This window comes from Sapajus apella, unplaced genomic scaffold (genome assembly GCF_009761245.1).
Source record: "Sapajus apella isolate SASKATOON/1434 unplaced genomic scaffold, GSC_monkey_1.0 scaffold31, whole genome shotgun sequence".
NCBI classification, from domain to species: Eukaryota; Metazoa; Chordata; class Mammalia; order Primates; family Cebidae; genus Sapajus; species Sapajus apella.
The window spans coordinates 16225111-16246200 of record NW_022436971.1 but is presented as its reverse complement, the minus strand read 5'-3'; the positions used below and the strand labels follow the sequence as shown (position 1 = coordinate 16246200).

General features: G+C 45.5%; 1 protein-coding gene across 5 annotated transcripts in view; it reads left to right on the top strand.

Annotated features, from left to right (window-relative positions):
- ASAP2 (ArfGAP with SH3 domain, ankyrin repeat and PH domain 2) overlaps positions 1 to 21090 on the top strand; it is a 188903-nt gene that overhangs the window by 77310 nt on the left and 90503 nt on the right. For all 5 annotated transcript variants that reach the window (XM_032294173.1, XM_032294171.1, XM_032294172.1 and 2 more), the window contains exon 3: positions 11451 to 11596. In XM_032294173.1, the coding sequence (XP_032150064.1) occupies positions 11451 to 11596 (146 nt within the window). The remainder of the gene's footprint in view (positions 1 to 11450; positions 11597 to 21090) is intronic.

The window sequence follows — 21090 nt, the reverse complement described above, 5'->3', positions numbered from 1 at the left end:
GGTTCCAGTGAGCCGAGATCACACCATTGCACTGCAGCCTGTGCAACAAGAGTGAAACTCCATCTCAGAAAAAGAAAAGAGAAAAGTTCATATTTACTTTAAAACTCTTACGTGTCTAAAGTTTCCTAAGCTGTGGCTCAGCCCAAAGGTGTTCCCTCCACACCCCAGGAAGTTGAAGCTAACATTTTTCAGCTGTTTGACACATCAGTGGGTGGAAAAGTTCATCTCTATCAGGAATGGAGCAACAAAAGATTTTCATTTTCACTTCTCTAGAATTACTCTGCTGTAATTCTACAGGACTTGTTGGAACATTCTTATTGAGAATGATATTCCTACCCTCAATCAGAATATCCTAGAAAATTATCACATTCTTGAATGTACAAAGAAAGAAATGCTGATTTTTCCTCAAATCCTTACCATCTCCCATCTCACCTACAAAAGAAAATGAAAATCAAACAACTTTACATGTGTGTTCCTCCCTGTTGTTTCAGTGTTAATTAGAATACAGTGTTAACATACACTTCAGATTCATACAAATAACTGTTTCTATTATACATATTATCAATAGAACAGGGCAGTTCAGAACAAATATACATAATAGTTGAGGAAATGAAGTTTCACTGTGCATTCAGAAGATACTGGCCTGGCGCGGTGGCTCACACCTGTAATGCTAGCATTTTGTGGATGGATCACTTGAGCTTTGAGTTCAAGACCAGCCTAGGCAACATGGTGAAACCCTGTCTCTGCAAAAAATACAAAAATTAGGTGGGCATGATGGTGTATAATTTGTGGTCCCAGTTCGGGAGGCAGAGGCAGGAAGATCACTTAAACCTGGGAGGTTGAGGCTGCAGTGAGCTGAAATTGCACCGCTGCACTCCAGCCTGGGTGACAGAGCGAGACCCTGTCTCCAAAACACAAAAAAGAAAAAGGAATTGTTTTTTTGAAAAAGAAGACAAATATTTTAAAAAATAAAAGATACTGCAGAAGAACGTAACAAAATCAGAAAAATCCTTACTGTTTGGTAAGCTTACAGTGAACTGTAGTACTGTGCTTCATTGTTGTGGCACTGAAAACATGCACACTCATTTATTGGAAAGCAGTTTGGTGGTACACATCAAGAAAAATAAAAATCTTTTTATGGAAGGAGATCCACGCACAAAGATGTTCATGAGCTGTTGCATTGCTTATCAGAGTGAGAAATTGGATGCCTCCTGTATATAACTGAATTAGGATTTAGCGGTTTGCTGGAATATGTTTATATAGCAACAGGAAGTAAAATACGTATGATGAAATCTTCAATAAAATTCAGGATACAGAATATATGTACACTGTGATTAAAAAGGAATAGATGATAAATGATAAAGTATATTTTTATTGATATTCACAAACTTGAAGGAAGATACATAGTGATGATAAATACTCTTGAAGTATTTGTTAGAATATTTGTATTATACAACTAAATAAAAACTTTATGTGAATTCCATTCTTACAGCATTCTGAGTTAGGTCCTGTCTATTGACAGATGAGCTTACGGAGGCACTGAGTAGTGATTTGCCAGGGTCATCTAGCCAGCAGTTGGAGGAGCTCAGATTCGAAAGCAAGTGAGCGTCCCTATCTCTGCTTCTGACTGCTGCAGCACCCTGCCTGGTGCTGAGGCAGAAAGTTGCTGGGGGCACACGGTGGAGAAAGCAAGCGGCAACATGGGGAGCACCCTACATGCCACCTGACTGAGCCATCGTAGTCCTTCTGAAAAATTCCAGGTGGTTTTGGTTGATTACAAGATCAGTGTGAGGCAGTACGTGGCACCTGCTCCGAAGGCTGGCTATAGGTAACCTCTGAAGTCTTTGGTGCTTATAAAGGAGGTGGTTGTTTCATTATTGGGTTGTAAGATCAGCATTTTAAGAAGAACCTCAAAATCTTAGGGATGGAGAAACCTCCCTATAGGAGGGCGTCTGAAGGATGAGGGGCTCTTAGTTTCAGAAGGGGCCAGTGAGGATGTACATGAAGGGCGATCTCTGGGCTGAGGAAGGTAGACATAGTATTTGCTTTTCTCTAGAGGAGGCTTTCACAAGAGCATGACTTGACTCAGATATGACGGAGAGGGAACTAGTGAGCAGCCTGAGCGGTGAGCTGGTGGCTAGGAGGTTCCTCTAATGGATGGACAGCCCCTGTCTCTGAGGAAGTTGTAGAGGGAGGTGAGGATGTTGGCTCGAAGGCCCTGGAGATGTCTTCCAATTGTGAGGCTCTGGAGTCCTGCTCTCTTCTGCTGCTGGCTAAAAACAATTGTAATTTAGTTGGTGATTTGTGGAATCCTGTCTGCAGTGACCACAGCATTAGTCATGGAAGGAGGATGCCTCTGAAGGAACACAGAGGTCTGTGACCTAACATCCAAGTGTTGGCATGAATCATACTTCAGTTCAGAAGTATCTGCTATTTAATTTGGCGGGTGTTTACAGTCACCCAGTCTATGGACCAACATGTTTTCCATACCCATCTGTAAAACACGGGGCTGTGGTTTGATCAGTGGTTCTTTAATCTTTTGGTTATCATATCAGTAAAATTCAGAAGGGTGTTTTGGATGATCCTTCCAGGAAAAAGCACCTTTACATAATTTTGCATACATGTTTGGGATACACATACATGCCCTCCCCCCTCCCCCAACCCCATAAGCCTGTCCACAAGCCCAGCACACCAAGCGAAAAAGCTCAGACCTTGAGCTTAAATATTCTACCAAATCAACATGATGACTTCATCTATTTCCTCATCTGTGAAATCCTGCAGAGGTGTAAGGATGAAAGATTATTTTTATATGTTATGTCATCTCTACAGTATTCATGGTAGCTACTTTATGAGACTTGAGAGACCATGCAGTTTCCAAGGGCTGCTTGTCCCTGAAAGTGAAGCCCTGGGATCTCATGGAACCAGGAATCAGCTTCCTTCCTAGGGGCTGTGCCCTCAGTGGAGGTGGGTGGAGACAGGGGTGTGTTCTTAAGTCATCACTGTGGTAAGTACGTAAGTCATGGGGTTTGAAGGCAAAAATGTAGGGCTGAAAGCCGCTTACCCTGGCAAAATGCACATTCGGTAATGTAGCTAATCAGATTGCTTTGCCAACATGAACTCTTTCTTCATTAAAAGGTGTCAATATAATTGAAAGCAAAATTTCTAATAGCTTGTACTCCACATTCAACAAATATTGAATTCACCTCTTGGCTTTGAACCCCAGACACCATGGGGTAGCCCGTCTCCAGACTAAAGGAGAGCCCTGCCAGTTCTGAAGAACCCACCACCTCCAACCCCTGTCTCCTTCCCTCATTTGGTCTTAGAGCAGCCCTAGGATGGAAGCAGCTCTCTGGTTAAGGAGAGTTTAGGGTGAGTTTAGTTTACCAGTTTAAGCTGGTAGTTCGGTTTTAATCTCATGCCATGCTACATTCTCAGTGAGGAAATTCCTTTAAACATCATCTGCTCCAAGAAGCCTTTTCTGTTACCAGCCCCGGAAAATGTACTCCTGTTCTCATAGAGTGCTGTGTTTCCAGCTCGTGTAATTTACATCACAGTGGATTGTTTTTGCATGTTTATTTTTGTCTTGCTAAGTTGTGTGTTGGCAGGTATCAAGGTTTTTTTAATCTTTCTTGAATGCAGATGTCTTACGAGCCTTTTGGCCGCTCTCCATTACCTGGAATAAAGTTCCTCATCTTTGGCCCCTGCCTGACCCTCCAGTCCCTCCCCATGCTCTGGCCACACCTAGCACAGAATTCCCCAGAGCTCATTCTGTTTCTTGTGTTCCTGTCACTGCACTGAAATGATTGGCTGAGTCTTTGTCACTTATTGAGTGCTTGCTTCTTGAGGGCAGGGGCTCTGTTTGATGAATCTTTGTGTTCTTTAGTGCTTGCTGCATAATAGACTTTCAGTGTGATTGGATTTTATTCTTTAGTAACCAGAAATATTCTTGACCCATAATGGAAGCACAATACATGAATAAAAGTAAATATTGGTATATTATGTACTCTAAAGCGAAAGGGACAGAAAGCATCAGGATAAAAAAAATTATACAGTAGCCCAGTCTCCACTCTTTCCCCCCTCTCACCTGCCTTCCAAGTGCACTCCTGCAAGCAGTAGGAGCTGCACAGAGAGGTAATTGTGGTGATGTTTAGTTATTCACACAGACTTTGAACTGTCATTGGAAGGATGGGATCATTAATATAAGGCAGGATCAAAGAGGATGGGGTGATCACAGGCAACAGGTTTTGTATCTTAATAGCCCACACCTTGGCCCTATTAATGGACTGCATTGCTAGCTGCCCGTGCCAAGCACAACCAGACTAGATACATCCTGGGGTACCATCCGCAAAGACTGGCTGTTTCTCGAGGAATCACATTCCAAGGGGACTTCCTAGGAAAGATGACGGAATTGGGTTTTGAAAGTGGAAGAAGCACGAGGTGTGGGAGAAGGTGGAGGAAGTGGCAGGAAGAAGCCAGTGAGAGGTATCCTTCTGGTTGCTCAGCCTGCGTGGGAGCTCGAAAGGGTTATGAACAAGGTGGACATTCTTGTTCAACCCCTTCTGGTTATGGCTGCTTCTGTCTGGTCGAAGATGATGCAGGTGTACTCGGTTCCAAGGGCTGTCTCCCTCACGTTACCTTGTCCAGGGAGAGCTTTGGGAGAGAAAGACAGATTCTAATGTTCTTTTTTTTTTCTTTTTTTCTTTTGTGATAGAGTATCACTCTGTTGCTCAGGCTGGAGTACAGTGGCACGATATTAGCTCACTGCAACCTCCACCTCCTGGGTTGAAGTGATTCTCGTTCCTCAACCTCCTGAGGAGCTGGGATTACAGGCACCTGCCGCCATCACTCCTGGCTAATTTTTGTATTTTTAGTAAAGACTGGGTTTTTCTGTGTTGGCCAAGCTGGTCTTGAACTCCTGACCTCAAGAGATCTTCCCACCTTGGCCCCCGAAGTGCTGGGATTACAGATGTGAGCCACCGTCCTCGGCGTGATGATCTTAATAGGCACAGGCACAGAGCACTGAAACAAGCCAGCCATTAGAGCTGATGCTCCTATTTCTTTTTAAATTTTATTTATTCTTTACATTGTTATAAAGATAAGATAAGCTTAGTTTAGAAAATTTAGAAAGCTCAGTAAAGCATTAAACCAACCAAATCTTGACCCTGGCAGGATTTCAGTATCTTTATAACCAGCAGAGGCTCAGGTGAGCCCTGGGTCCGAGGCCCACCCCTGACTTCGAACGCAGCTCTGCCTCTTAGAAGTTGCATGAGCCTGGGCTGGTTCACAGTCCCACAGTCTGTTTCCTTGTCCACTCAAAGGAGAATAGAGTAACATCTAGAAAGCACTTGGTCTGGGACCTAGATATAATGGCCTTGCATATAACAGTTTATTGAGTGCTAGCAAGTGCTCAGTCTTTATCACCACGGTTAGCATTTTGATTTATTACCTTTTCAACCTCTTCTCTACATTTCACTTTTTGCAAAATTGAGACTAAATTTTGTGTCCTGCCTCTTTTAAACTTGGCATTCTGCTCCTACCATGTTCCTATATCATTATTTTAAAAAGCCAACATAATATTCCATTTTGTAGAAATACTATTAATTTAACCACTTTCATATTGTTGGAGCTTAACACATTTTAAATTTTCACTCTTCATAAATTGTTCTATACACACATCTCTGATCACCTTGATTATTTCCTTAGGATAGATTTCTGGAAGTGAGATTATCCAGAAGAATGTTTTGAAGACTTTTGATACACATTAGAAAATTGGGAATGAAAATATGTTTTCAGCCATTTAGTTGGGGTGATTCTAGAAATAAAGCTCTGAAAATGGTTCTCTCTCACGGATTGTGAGAGACCCTATTAAGGTAGCTAGAGACCCTGTTAAGAAACGAGGATTATCTTTGATTTTCAGAAATTGCATTTCCATGAGATCGTGCACCACAAGTGAGGTCTGAAACAGGTGGCATGCACAGCCGACAGCCAGAGGAAATGGTCTCCACTCTATAGAGTTGTGCACAACATCACAACATTCATGTCGTGACACACATTTGAGTATTAATCATTGTGTCATCCATCTAAGGAGTGTCTCCACCAAGCTGCTGCTGTGGAGAGCATATGTTTCTCCTTAAATGCTCCCTTCACTGGAGCTGTCTGCGTGGAAGTTTGGAATGTGGGGTGTCAGCAGGTGATTTTTCCTCTGCCTGACTCCCAGCCCTGTGGTCTGGCCTGGAGCAGGGGTTTGGAGGGTCTTCCTTGGATCAGCATGGAGGCTGGGGCTCGGCAGCCATGAGGCTGGTGTGCCCCCTCTTCTTTCTGTTATGCTGGTTACAACACTTGGTGTTCGGGTTAACAGTACTTGTCAGGAAGGCTGTACATTGTCACTATCTTCAGCTCTTAGCTCTTATCTAGGCTAAGAGCTGAAGATAGCGACAATGTCATGACCAAGTGAAGAAACGGTTTTTGCTGTGGAAGGAAGAGCTTTGGACTGTGAGTCAGGAAACCCGAGTTCTTTTTCCAGCTCTGCCGCAAACTCGCTGTGTGACCTTGAGCAAGTCATCACCCTCTCTGGGCTTTAGTTTCCATGTTTGGACTAGGTCACCTTTCAGGATCCGTGGAATGAAGGGACTCAGCAGTGAGTGTGGAGACCTGAGGAGGTGGGGACAATGAGGCTTGTGTTGCCCTGTGGCGATTTTGAGAGCTGAGAGCTGGATGCAGGGAGGGGCTTTACAAAACAGAGAAAGTTCTGGAGTACAGTACAATTTAAAAAACAAAAAAAAGTTTTAACAGTGCAAACACTAAGGACTCCCTGCTGTTCCCCGGGGCCAATGCCTTTCCATATCTGTTATTTGCTGCTTCTCTGCTTGACAAGTCTCACCTGTCCTTGGAGCCCCAGTTCCATGTCTCCTTCTTGCCATCTGAATCCACTTAGTACATTGCCTGATGCATTGTAAGTGATCAGTGCTTGGATTGACGTATCGTTCCCATGAGCATGTCTGTCCGTGTATCTCACCCCAGCATGCTGTCACATCCCTGTTGCAGGACTGGAAATAGTGTGTGACATGTTTGAGATGAAAGAGGAGGTGGTTCTTGAAGGTGAGTTGGCTGTGGGATACCCATCCTATGGCAGTGCTGTGTTGGTGGCTTACTTCTCTCTGTGCTGTGGGCCACACTCACCTATTAAGAGCGCATCTGCATATGTGGCCTGTAGAGGAGGAGCAAAGGAGCCATTCTTTGTCCTTTTTGGATCCAGTAATTTTTGCTTAAACCATTTGCGCTGGACCTTGATACCAGTTTTTTAAATAGCAGAATCCAGTAAACTAAAAAGCACACAGCAAAACCTAGTTGTTTCCTCTAAACTCAGTATATACACACACTTGCTGGCTTCATGATCAATTTCTCTGCAGGAGTCTCTCAGTTCGTCCTTTTGCAGAGATTGGTGGCTTTTGTGCAGTGAGGTGTGGGAGATAAAGGGGTGATGACTTAGAATTGAGAAGAAATGAAGTCTTGTCCTAGCATGGTCTCTGTGACCCAGATTCTTACTTTCCAAAGGCTCTCCCAGATCAGTGATTCTTGGAACTGGATCATTAATGAGAATTAGAGTTTAAGATACATTTGAACAAGGGGGAGGTGAGAGTGTGAGCTCTCTTTAGAAGAACAGCTTTCACAACTCTGTAAATAAAAGTTGATAGACCCAGTTTCGAATCTTTCCGGAAACTTTATTCCCAAGCTATTTATTTTAGGTTCCTATTTTAAGGTTGTTTTTGGCAAAAGAAAAATAAAGGCACTCAATGATTTTCTGTTCTCTAGTAGGAAAACCTTCCCCCTGGGGTGATCTGGAGCAGTAGGTCAGTCAGTGTCATGTTATTCATGGAGGGAGGGCTATTCTCTGGTGGGTACCGTGCTAGGGTTAGAGGAAGACACAGGCTTATGGGCTTCAGCAAAAAGCTCTGAGTTCACTGGCAAGATGAAAAATCCATCTGTGCAAAAAGATTCCCACTGACCTAAACTGATACAGTGTGAGCATCAGAAGGTAGTGCTGATTGCAGTGGATGAAAGCACTGTAAATGTAAATCATTTACAGTGGGATGACAAATTTGGGGATGACAAGCCAAAGGACTAATTGATCACCTTGGGGTTGCTGGGGATCAGTGTGTCATTTGGAAGATGTATTTATACGTACACTTGTATAAATACAAGAGGTTTTTTAGGTTGGTTTTTTTTTTTTTTTTTTGAGATGGAGTCTTGCTTTGTTGCTGAGGCTGGAGCACAGCCGTGTGATCTCTGCACACTGCAATCTCCACCTTCCAGGTTCAAGTGATTCTCCTGCGTCAGCCTCCCGAGTAGCTGGGAATACAGGTGTGTAACACCATGCCTGGCTAATTTTTGTATTTTTAGTAGAGACAAGGTTTCACCATGTTGGCCAGGCTGGTCTCAAACTCCTGACCTCAGGTGATCCACCTGTCTCGGCCTCAAAGTGCTGGGATTACAGGCATGAGCCACCGCGTCTGGCCAATAATTTTTTAAAAAAGAAAAAAACTTAACCTATACCAGGTAGTCAGTTGAGGAGCCCAGAAGGAGGGATGATAAGGAGTACTTTCACATTTCTTGGTGCTGGAACATGAAGGCTACTGCTAGTGAGAAGGCCGGCTCCATCCTCCTATCAAGGGCTGGAGGCAGCCTGCATGGTGTACAAAGCGCACTGACCCTCCTACCAACTCTGGTCTGGGGCAGGTCACATGACTCTCTGAACTGCACTTGATTTACAAGAAAATAGGGATACTGATAGCCAACTTTTAGTGTTATCAGGTTAAACTGAACAAAAGACTTACAAGCCACTTAGTAGGTGTTAACCACACGCAGAGTCCCTTCCCTTTGGGTGTGCACTTACAGCAGCACTGAGGGTCCAGTTCTCCTCATGGTTTGAAGGCACCATGAGGCTACATAGCCTTCAGCTTCTCTCCTGCTGGGCTTTGCATTCATCACCCAGCACCATAAAGGAGGAGACCATGGTCCAGCTCCCCTCTGTTGGCGTCATTTGGAAGACTTATGGCTCAGACAGCAGCGAGCGAGGGAGGAAGCAGGAGCAGGGGGGCTGCATTCCTGTTTCTGTCATCCAGTGGACAGTTGGCAGTGACAGACCTGTCTGTGGCCGCCAGCTCCCTTCCTGAACCCACTAAAACTGCCCACGTCTTGACCACTAATTTTGAGATAGTTTAAAAATAGTATGTGGTTTGAAAGGACATACCCTTCATTGTTAACCACATGCTCTAGAATGATCGAGTAGAACAGAAGGAATTAGTGCTCTATCTGTGAAACTGAATTTTAAAAATCTAAAAATTAACGTACTTTCATTTGACAAGGTAAACTTTTTAACGATGAAACAAATATCAGTGTAGCAGAGTAGCAGAGTGGACTTTGGAATTAGATTTGTGTTTGAATCCCAGCTCTGCCACTTTCTAGCTGTGTTTCCTTGGATGAATTCCTTGATCTCTTTGAGCCCTCATTTTCTAATTGTGGTATGAGAAATAATACATGTCTTATGAGGTTTAGAAAAAATATATGTAAATGTGTGCTTTGAATAAGTGACACCTGTTGCTGCTGTCACTGTTGTTGGTGTTATTGGTTATGCTCCCATGTGGTAAACTGAATGTCTTTACCTAATTCTTTCATTCTTCTCTGACCTTGAGAGCATCTCCCAGCAGGTCTTTATCCCTTATGTAGTTGATGCTGCAGGCCCAGCGTCACTGTGACTTACCAAGGTCATACAAATGTTTACTGGCAGACATAGGACTGGAACCCAGATCTTCTGAGGGCTCCTCAGGAGCTGTGTGTGTTTGCGGGTGTGAGTGTGTGCACACGTATGTTTCTGTCTGAATTTGCTTGCTAAATCTGGTCTCAGAAATTCATTTATCTAGAACTCTTAGGCTATTTTCAAGAACATTAAAAAAAAAAAAAAAAAAGGAAAGGACTCGAATAATGAAATGAGTTTTCTCTTGTGTCTGCTGGAGTCCTCTAAATGCCAGTGGAGGTCAAGAACACTGTGCTGCCCCAGTAGGATGGGTGAGCAGACCATTCATGGGCCATAAAGATTGGCTCAGGGTCTAGGACTGTCCTGCAGAAACAAATGTTCCCTCCTTTGCCCTCCTTGTCAGGCCTAGCCTGGGCATTGGCGTTAGCTGACAGTGGTCTAACTTCCCCAAGAAGGAATTGGGGAGCTACAGAGGAACTTTTCGGATCTGTCCCTTGGTGAAGGAGCTGCAGCACTAAGGCTGTTTCTAGTGGAGTTCACGTCCACGTTCACACCATGGGTCTGCCTGCCCTGTTGTGTCTGTAAATAGTTGTGTTATATTTCCAATTGAACTGATGAAAACATAGAAATTAGGTAGCTATGCAGATAGAAGTTGTTTTATTACAGACTGACTGGTTTCATTTTGAAAGTGCCTGACCTTGTAGTGAGGGAATTATATTCAAACACATTCATTTACCAGAATCACCTGTGTCCCCTTCCCCATTTCTACTCATGGTTCTGAATCAGAGGTCTGAGATGGGACAGGGGTGTCTAGAGTTTGGTGAAAATCCATGCATGATTTTGGTGTCCAGCAGGGATTGAGAACTACTGTGCTGGAGACCCAGAGTCCAGATTTTCACTCTTTCAGGTCCTACTTTGAGCCCTGATGATAGTAAAATGCCATCAGACATAGTACCTGGTTTGCTTTTTATTGTCTAATATTTCAGGCACATGACTTGGTCAAGGATGAATACAACTTAGTCTGTAAACTGTAAGCATGTCCAGTGTATGGAGAACACAGTTACCAGACCATTTCAGTAAAACTTACTGAGTGCAGGGATAGGAGAGGTGCCAGTGAAATACCCAGGGTGTAGGGCAGAGTCATGGAAGACTTCCTGGAGGAAGCATGAGTCTGTAGGATGAAGAAAAGTTCGGGAGGGAAGGGCCCCTGGGCAGAGGATCCATCCCAAGCAGAGGCACTGGAGCTGCAAAGACGACTGCTGTTCCCATGTTAAAAGGGGAAGGAGCAGTGGTGTGTGGCTCTGAATTAGAGTCCTGGGCTTCAGGCTTGAGGGAATGGGGCATCTGGCTGAATTTCTGGGAGGGGGCTCAGTCTGGTGACTTCTGCCATCATTTTGGTGAAGGAAGAATCCTCGAAGGGGTGGAAATGTTGTGTGTCCTTGGCCGACTCATCTGAGGACCACTGGACGTGGGCAAGGGCCTCCCCTCTTGCACACCACGCTTGTTCTTGGGTATCTGTTGCGGGCACCATGGATTGCCGGGATAACGAAGCTATTTCTGTTCCTGGTGCAACTTGACTTTTCTCAGATTCTTCTTCTGCTGATGTGTTCAGTGTTTATTCACAAGTGAGAGGAACCTGGTGGGGAATGAGGATGGCATGCTTGAGACTCACAGCACCTCCCTCGTTCTGTTGCAGCTCACGTGGAAAATGAAGAGCAGTACACCCAGGCTCTGGAGAAGTTCGGCGGCAACTGTGTATGCAGAGATGACCCAGATTTAGGAAGTGCGTTCCTGAAGTTCTCAGTGTTTACAAAGGAGTTGACAGCGCTTTTCAAAAACCTGGTAAGCAGCTCTCAGTGTATGAAATGCTACGGTTACTTCAATTGGGCAAGTGGCTCAGTAGAGGATACTTATGGTTTGTTTCATAAACAGGGAATGCATTTCATAGTTCCTTGGGTACCTAAAAGAATTATATTTTCTATACACATTGGATCAATTTGGAATAAAGTTTAAACTTGTAATTTTTACTTTAACAAAACTTAAAATTCAGCTCTGCAATTTAAATATACACAGCTATGGGACAAAAATGGGTAAATGCATTCACCTTAAGGGCCTCTGACTTCAATTTTTAATAGTTTCCAAACTGTGTAGAATACTCTCTTTCTGGTAATTATAGTAGGCATTTAAGCTTATAATATTTAATAAATATGTTTCAGGCCTGTCTGACACAGCAAGGTAACCTGTAATCAAAGCACAGAAATTGCCATGAATATTTAAAGGCCTTTTGTGCTCCCAAGTGTAGAATCTAAAAAAAAGCAGGACTGAGAGCAGAGCCTCAGTTTTCAGCCATGGGAATGCGGCGCTGGTGCCCGCTGCCTGTGGCTGCTGCTTGGTACTGGGGTGAATCGCGCCTTTCTTGTGCCTGGCAGCTCTGCGCTGTCCTCGTGATGGGGACAACGTTCTGAAGAAGTGGGCAGCCCGAGAGGGCTGTTTGGGACCCTGCCCGGGCGGAATGGACCCTGGGATCGCCGCAGCTTCTCTTTCCTGTTTTCCTTCTCCGGTTTCTCCTCAAGGTCATGGAAGGGCCTGGTCAAGAATTCCGTAATGCTTTCTCTGTAGGCTACAAACAACAGCATCTTTTTTGTGTCCTCTGTTAGGAAGCTCATAACAAGTGGAAAACACAGCTCATTCTTGAGAAGGTGATGACAGTGGGTTTATGAGACCGGCCCTAGAAGGGCAGAAACAAGGGAGCATCATGTGTGAGTTCCTAATGGGAAGGGGAAGAGCGGGAGCACTCGGGCCTTTGCTCTCTCTCCCCATCTTCACTTGTAAACATTGCTGTAGGAAATGGTAAAATTAAAAAGCTGTTGCTCTGCTTGAGCTTTTCACTTGGAGGAATTTGAAATCCCTTGGGGCTTTGGTAGAGCTCATCACCCTTCGTCCCTATCCTGGAGTGGCGGCCTGCCTGCTCAGCAGTGGAGCCCTCGCCCTGCCTGAGCCCCGTGCCCTGGACGCAGGAAGGCATGCATGGTAGGGTCTCACCACGGGGTCGGGAAAGATTGGAGATTTTGTTTTAAACTGAAGAAACTGCATGGCCCTGGGGTAAAGATCTGTAGGTGCTGCCATGGTGAGCGTCTCCTGGTGGAAAGATCAGCTGGCTGCCTGCTCTTCCCACACCTGGGTGGATAAACCCCTTCCATGCACACAGAGCTGCCTGTGAGCTTCCTGGTGCCTCTCTCTTCAGTGCAGATGAGCAGCCGCCAGCATGAGGAAGATCAGAATTAGCAGAAAAGTGAATGTGTGGGAAGACTGGGATGCAGCTTGCTATTAAAGAAGGCCAGGGACACAACTAAGGTGAGAAAATACAACATTAACAATCCGACAGGAAGGGCTGCAGTAGAGGAAATCTCTCAGAAAATAGATCAAAAGACAAGTAGGAAATAGATAAAAGACAAGACAAGGATAATCCCCAAGGCCCAGCAGGTGTGTTAGAAAGAGAGAAGGATGTCATCAATTCAGCAGTACCGAAGGCAGTTTCTAAAAACAGAATGGAAGAGTCTCCAAGTTGAGAGGCTCACAAGTGCCCAGCGCAATAAGGGAAAAGACCTACCATGAGGCATCACTGTATGAACTTGCAAAAGATCTTAAAAGCTTCCAGACAGCACCCAGAGGTTTCAGAATCAGAATGGCGGTGAACTTCACAGCAGCAGCACTGGAAATGTTACAGCATGGAGCAATGCCGTTAAAATCCCGAGGAAACTAACTCAGCCTGGAATTATGCCCAGCCAGTCAAATACGAGAGTAGAATTAAAGATATTTTCAGATGTGCAAGGCTCAAAAACTTTGGCTTCCATGTATCATTTCTCTGAGGCTCCTAAAGGATGTGTTTTAGCAAAATGAAGGGGAAAGCCAAGAAAGAGGAAACTGAGTCTGGAAACAGGACCCCAAACAGGAAAGCAAGCAGTGGAAGGGAATTCCAAGAGGATGATGGCGAATGGAAGTCCCAGTGGGGCTGCCAAGCAGGAGGCCTAGAGAGCAGCCAGCCCAGGACAGCCGATGATGTAGGAGGCAGGTGGGAGGAGGCCCAGGTTCTGCTTCTCACTCCCAGACAACTAGCCCTTTACCTTCATTCAGCTGATACCTAGACCCAGATTGTCTCAGCTCTGACATGGAGAGAATAATGCCACATCTGATTCTGTGGATAGATTATAGCTAGCTGGTGGCTTTTACACAGCATAGCTTATTCAATTCTTATGAAAATCCCATAAGCTGAATCAGTGTCATCCCCACTTTACGGATTAGATAACTGAAGCTCTGAATAGTTTGAAGAACTAATATCTGGCCGACACAGTGGCTTATGCCTGCACTTTGGAAAGCCAAGGTGGGTAGATTGCTTTGAATCCGGAAGTTCAAGACCAGCCTGGGCAACATGGGGAAACTCTGTTTCTACAAAATATACAAAACTTAGCCGGGCGTGGTGGCTCACTCCTGTGGTCCCTGCTACTCAGGAGGCTGAGGCTGAAGAATCACTTGAGTCCAGGAAGCGGAGATTGCAGTGAACTGAGATCACGCCACTGCACTCTACCTGGGCAACAGAGAGTGAGACCCTGTCTCCAAAAAAAAAAAAAAAAAAAGGCAGTAGCAGCTAATATCTCTCTTGGGAGGCTCAGAGTCCTTGCCTAGGCAGGCCCACTTGGAGCACTCCACACCATGGAATCTGGACGAAACTCACTTGTACTTAGTTAACAACATGGGCAGCTGCATAAATAAAAGCAGTCCTTCCCTCTCCTTTATAAAATTTCCTGCAAAAGCAGAAAGCAGAGCAGGGCTTGCATGTTACAGCTGGTGCATTGCTCACCACGCTGTGGCTTTGCCAGCTGTAATACTTCACACATCACTGCAGGTCCTAGTTGCTGTCCAGCTTTCTACAGCGAGTAAAGTTATCAATAAAGGCATCCAAGGCAGTGGCCTGATGAGCACCCATAGTGTAGCAGGCACTGGGCTAGGCATGAAGGATGCTGTTTCATTTATTCCTCTTGGCTGTGTAGGGTCGCTTGTGTCACCTTCATCTTAAGGCAGAGCACACACAGTCACTTACAGGGCCCTTAGCTAGTGAGGGACAGAGTAAGGATTCAAACCCAGGTATTAACACTCTAAACCTATATTGTTGTCTTTGTGACATTTAAAGGAACCACGGCCTCTTGTCACCTTCTTGACTGATCATAAGAGTTCAGGTTTCAGCTTGCACTTTATGGAAGTCAGATTGTTGATCCTGTTTCCTGGCAAAGATCAAAGAGAGAGAAAATTTCTCATTTGAGCCAAAATTAGCACTCACCACGCCTGATTTTCCAGGCCAGCGCCGGTGTGGAAGCTGCACAGCCAGAGGAGGGCCAAGTGGCGGCTCCTGTGAAGCTGGGAAGACGGGGAGCGGATTATAGGAGAATTCTCCTTTTTTGGAATTTTGTATACCATTCTTCTTCCTATTTTTGGTCACATCTGTCTTATCTCATATTTTCCAAGCCTTGATTTTGCTTTCCCTTGGGCATTTAAAAACATTTCAGTTCTGTCTTGCTAAGGCTCACAGTGCTACCTCTTGTCCAGAAAGAATAACAATTACCACCTACCTGCCTGGAGGTGTGAAAGAATGTTTATAAAGCAGTTGGAAGATCTCCAGAGAAAGGCCAGCTTAATATAAAGCAAGATTTTCTTACTAATGGGTGAGATTCTCACCTGCAGAAGTCTGTGAATTTTCTCTGCAGTGATGCAAGATGAAAGGAAAGACCAAGCAGCTCCAGAAATGTGACGTGTGTGAAATTAAAGTGCTTATGAAGTCAGCCCAGTTTTAGGGGTTCTTTTCCTCTTCCCAGATGGATGTGAGAATCCTGGAAAGACTCCAAGGGCCTCCTCTGTGCTGAGAAGTGGCTTTCTAATACAAGGCTGCATTTCAGGGCAGGTTGCTGAAAAGTTTGTTACAGATATAGTCTCTGTCTCCGATGTCAGAATATTGTTAGTGAAAGATGTCCTCTCGGTCTGCAGAACCTGCTCTACATGAAGACCAGCATCCGTTGAAACCAGGGGTACATGGGATTAGTCTTGGACTATTACTCGGTGTCCATTTCTGACATTTGCTTTTTAATATTCTGACTCTTTTTCCTGTTGATTGCCCTTTTTCCTGCTATCAGTGCTTGGGTGCCTCTGAGGTTTCATGGTGTTGTGAACTGAAAAGCAAGATGACAGTGGCTTATTAGACTTGTGGACAAATTAGGATGCCATAGGCTTCAAATGAGGAGGGCTTGAGGGCTAGGGCTTCTCTGGGAGGTGAGAGAGAGTACCTGGATGGGCTTGCTGACAGTCCCTTTGGGCCCCTAGAACCCTCTGCCATTTAGATTTTAGCATGGCCTCATTTATAGTTGGAAATTCCTTATCTAAGACCTAGAAGACTTTAATACTAACCTGTGGTCTATACTCACAAATCTCTAACCAAAAATGAAAGCACGTTGTTCTATCACGACGATGAATAAGAAGGCTGATGTCAGATATCTACTCAGGCTGTAGTGTGGGAGTATAGATATTGGTGGAGGAGCTGTAATAGTGGGGTGTAGATATTGGTGGAGCAGCTGTAGTAGTGGGGTGTAGATATTGGTGGAGGAGCTGTAGTAGTGGGGTGTAGATATTGGTGGAGGAGCTGTAGTAGTGGGGTATAGATATTGGTGGAGGGGCTGTAGTAGTGGGTATAGATGTTGGTGGAGGGGCTGTAGTAGGTATAGATGTTGGTGGAGGGGCTGTAGTAGTGGGGTGTAGATATTGGTGGAGGGGCTGTGGGAGGGTATGGATATGAGGTAGAGAGGCTCTGAGGGGTTGTGGGTATCAGGAATAGGGCCTGTGGTGGGTGTTGATATTGGTGGAGGGGTGTAGTGGAGGTGTAGATGTGGGGTGAGGTTCTGTAGTGGTATAGATAGGGAGTGGGAGTGCTGTAGGAGGGTGTAGATACCAAATTGAGGGGTGTAGTACTGGGGTGGAGATACAGCCTGGAGGGGCTGTAGCAGTGGGAGGACTATAGTAGTTGGGCACGTGAGTGAAAGAGGTTAGAGAGCCGCGTCTGCTGCAGGGGTGCAGAAGAGCAGCCCTGTCACCGTGGGTGCCAGCACGGACTCAGGGGCATTTCCCAGACTTCAATCTTAAAGGCAGAAGAGCGGCTGCTGCAGGTGGAGGCATAGGGACCACAGGTGTTCACTGTTCTAGGAAAGATTGATAACGGAAGAGGAAAATCACGTGGGAAGGGTTCTTAGGGTGTAGAGGCGTGAGCCTGTTTCTGGGCCCCAGGCAAAGAGCTGGAAGCTCAAGGTTTATGAGAAGGAAGACGTGGGGCTGTGAGCTATGGAGACCCTGTGCTCCTTTGTCCTGGGGGTGATGGGCCGAACCAGGAGTCAAGCCCCTGCCTGGCTGAGGGAATTGTCAATGAATTGGTAGAAATGCAGCCTGTGCTTGTTTTTGATACCCTTTCTTTGGACTTTCATTTGTTTGGTAATCATAGCTTAAAATCTGAAGCCTGGCACTCCACATCAGTGCCCGGATACTGCAGGTTTCAGCTTAGAAGGCATGTGGGCAGGGTTTGCCCCATTGGCGCCCCTGGGGCCCCGGCCATGCACCAAGAGTATCATTGGAATCGCCTGGGGCTTCTTAGCATTCCAGCCCCCCGAGGCCTGTGGAGCCAGATCTTAGTGTGTAGGAGCCAGCTGCACTGGCAGCACCTGGAGTTGTTAGAAATGCACAGCCCCGGCCTCCACAAGTCACCTGCAGGGTTGCGGCTCTCCAACTAGGGGGCATCAGCATCACCTGCATGGCTTGTTAGACCACACCTGTTGGACTTCCCCGAGAGTTTTTGATTTCACAGGCCTGGGGTAGGGCCCAGCGTTTTTATTTCTTGTTTCCTAGTCATGCTGGCCTTGCTGGTCGGGAGCCGCACTGACAACTGCTGCCCTGAGGACAGCCTGGGTCCGGTGCTTCCGACTCTCACCCTTGTTGAGATGGAGGCTTCAGGTGCCCCAGGTCCCAGGGAGGTTAGTGCTGCTTCCTAAACCTGGATTCTTGGAAGTAATAAATTTGAAAAAGTACTCTCTTTTTTTGTTGATGGCTTCGGTAAATGTTTTACCATCATCTAGTTTTGGAAGTAGTTTGGGTGCCTGAGTCCTGGGCTCTCCAGTGCTGCCGTCCGGTTCTCAGACCGGCCTTCAGCGAGTGTCAGCGCGGTTGTTGGTGGCTGACTGACACGTCCAAGCTCATTGTTTATTCTAGTGGAGAAGGGGGCAGAGGGCCCAGTTTTCTCTCCATTTAGAGCGTGAAAGATCAGAACTGTTGACTGCCAGTGAAGCAGCATTAAGAGCAGAAACCAGGTCAGCTATTTCTCTCCTTGTTCTGGTGTGAAAGTTGCCAATGTGTTTTTGGCAGCTGGTTGGTTTTGATCTTTCAGTTTGTGTTAAACACTTAGGATCAGAATGGGCTCCTCGCTCTCCTTTTTAATTAAACAATCAGCGAGTCTGCTGCCAGGGTCAGGGCTGAGCACATCTGTTCAGGAGGGCCCTCTGTGAGAGTGTAGACGAGTGTGTGCATGTGTGTGCGTACGTGTGCTTGTCTGTGTGGATACGCATGTATGCATGCATGTGTATATGATAGACTTCAAGGCAATACTGTGGCCCAGGGGAAATCTATTCACTTACACCAAAAGTGAAAGTGGCCTAGATGATTGTATTAGTTTGTTCTTGCACTGCTATAAAGAAATACCTGAGAATGGGTAACTTATTTTTAAAAAAAAAAAAAAAAAAGAGGTTTAACTGGCTGATGGTTCCACAGGCTGTGGCAGAAGCATGGCTGCATCTGCTCTGCTCAGCTTTTGGGGAAGCCTGGGAAACTTACAATCACGGTGGAAGGTGAAGGGGAGCCAACACTTCACATGGCCACGGGCAGGGGCAAGAGAGCGGGGAGGTGCCACACACTTTTAAACTCACTTGCTACTCGGTACCAAGGGGCGCGGTGCTAAACCAGTCATGAGAACGTCACCCACATGATCGAGTCATCTCCCATCAGGCCCCAGCTCCAACACTGCAGATTACAATTTGACTTGAGGATACAGATCCAGAGGACATCTGTGATTTTCCTGTTTAGAGTCCCTTGTCCCCTTGTACATACCTGATGGGCTACTCTGTGTAAAAGGTAACAGGAGGGCTTTTTGATGGAGATAGTACTTGGGATGGCAGCAGATGCCCAGCCCCAGCTTAGCTTAGCCTGGTCTGGCAGGTGTAAACCATCTTGCCCTGTGACAGCAGGAGTTTAAGTCCAGCTGTTTTTAATAGTGAGCTGATAGGCAGAGCTCTGGCTTCACAGTTCTAGCCAACTCTGCTGCTAATAGTTGTGTGATTTGGAGGCAACCTGGAGGCAAGCCTGTTTTTATTGCCATACCTGCAAAATGGGGTCACAGCACTTCTCAGATTAATTGTAAGGGTTAAGTGAGATTAAATGGCTCTGTGCCATCTGGTGGTTTATTCAGGCCATTTTGCTCAGTACCTTCTGCTTCTCAAAAATACTTTCTGCCTGGATACCCATTCTTTCAGATAAGCAGCCCTTAGAAAGAACAGAGAGCTATCCTTTGAACCTGCCAGGCACACTTCTGCCCCAGGACCTTTGTGTTTGAGTCCCCTTGGCCCGGAACAGAATGTGCTTCCCCCAGGTCTTCACGTGGCTCTCTGGCCCATCTCCTTTGCACTCTGCTCCAAGGCCACCTTATTAAAAAGGCCTTTTTGACACTACTTAAAAGAGTCCCCATCCCACAAATGATCATGTCATCTTTGTGATTATCCGTAGTATCCGCCAAACTGGAAACAACTCAAACATCCATCAACAGGTGTCTGGCTAAATGGCAGTGTAGCCATATGATGGAACAGTACTGGCCGAAAAAAAGAAGTGAACTACTGGTACACGCAACTACATGAATGAATCGCACAGTAATTATGCTCTGTCCCAAAGTATGCAGAAAGTCAGATGAAAAGGCACACATGCTGGATGATTCCAGATACCATATATAAAATTCCAGAAAGTGCACAGTGTTCTGTGGCAAAGAAGCAGATCAGGGGTTGCCAGAGACTTGCAGGTAGGGAACTGGGATAGCAAAAAGGGCACAAGGAAACATCCTCTCGGGTTGAGAGGGTACTTTCCCAATCTGATTTTGGTGATAGTTTCATAGGAGTATCCATGGGTTGTAGCATATCACATCACACTTTAAATGTGTGTGGTTTATTGTCTGTCCATGACACTTCAATAAAGCTGCTTAAAACTTTTCAAAAGCCATTTATTGAAAGTGTTGGTGCCCAATAGAACTTTTTACATTGAGGGAAATGGTGTGTATCTGCTTTATCGAGTCTAATGAGTCTCTAGCCACATGTGACTATTGCATTTGAAATGTGGTTAGTGCAGCTGAGGAACTCAATTTTTAACTTTAAGTTTAATCAATTTAAACATGAAGAGGGGCATGTAGTTAGTGTCTGTTCTGTGGGACATCACAGGTCCAAAGCCCACGTTCCACTTTGATGCCTGCTTCATACATATGTCCTAGGCCGTAGGCTCAGGCTCCTGGAGGTAGCTGGAAGCTTCCAGCACTGGAAGGCTCTTTTTCACACTTGTATATCCTGGTTAATGCTGCAGCCTTTGCTAAGAATGCCGTTAATTGATGCAATGGGGGTGAGGTCTTTCTACAACTGCCCACACTTAGGGTTGCCTGCCCTGTGCGGAAAGTGAATAGGTGGTTTGCTTTCTTTGAAGCCATGATTATTCGTATTTAACTCTGAGCAGCATTGGCTGGAATTAAAAACTCCCCATATCTCAAAGCCTCTTCTACCTCTCAAGTTTCCAATTTATGGGCATATTCAAATAAGTGACATGATGCAGGCAAACCTTAGGTGAGAATCTTTGGCCATATTTTATATTACATGGTGACAAATTTGGTTTTTAAAGGAAAGGCTGATTATTCTCAAAGAGGTTGGAGTCTATTAAGGGTTTTGGAGGCGAGCCCTGGAAGACTTGTTCTTTTCTAAACCTGTGAGGCTAGAGCTGGAAAGGTTCTTTTCAGTGACCCTTGACTGCTCCTTAAAAATAGCTGTGATGGCCGGGCGCAGTGGCTCAAGCCTGTAATCCCAGCACTGTGGGAGGCCGAGGCGGGTGGATCACGAGGTCAAGAGATCGAGACCATCCTGGTCAACGTGGTGAAACCCCGTCTCTACTAAAAATACAAAAAATTAGCTGGGCATGGTGGTGTGTGCCTATAATCCCAGCGACTCAGGAGGCTG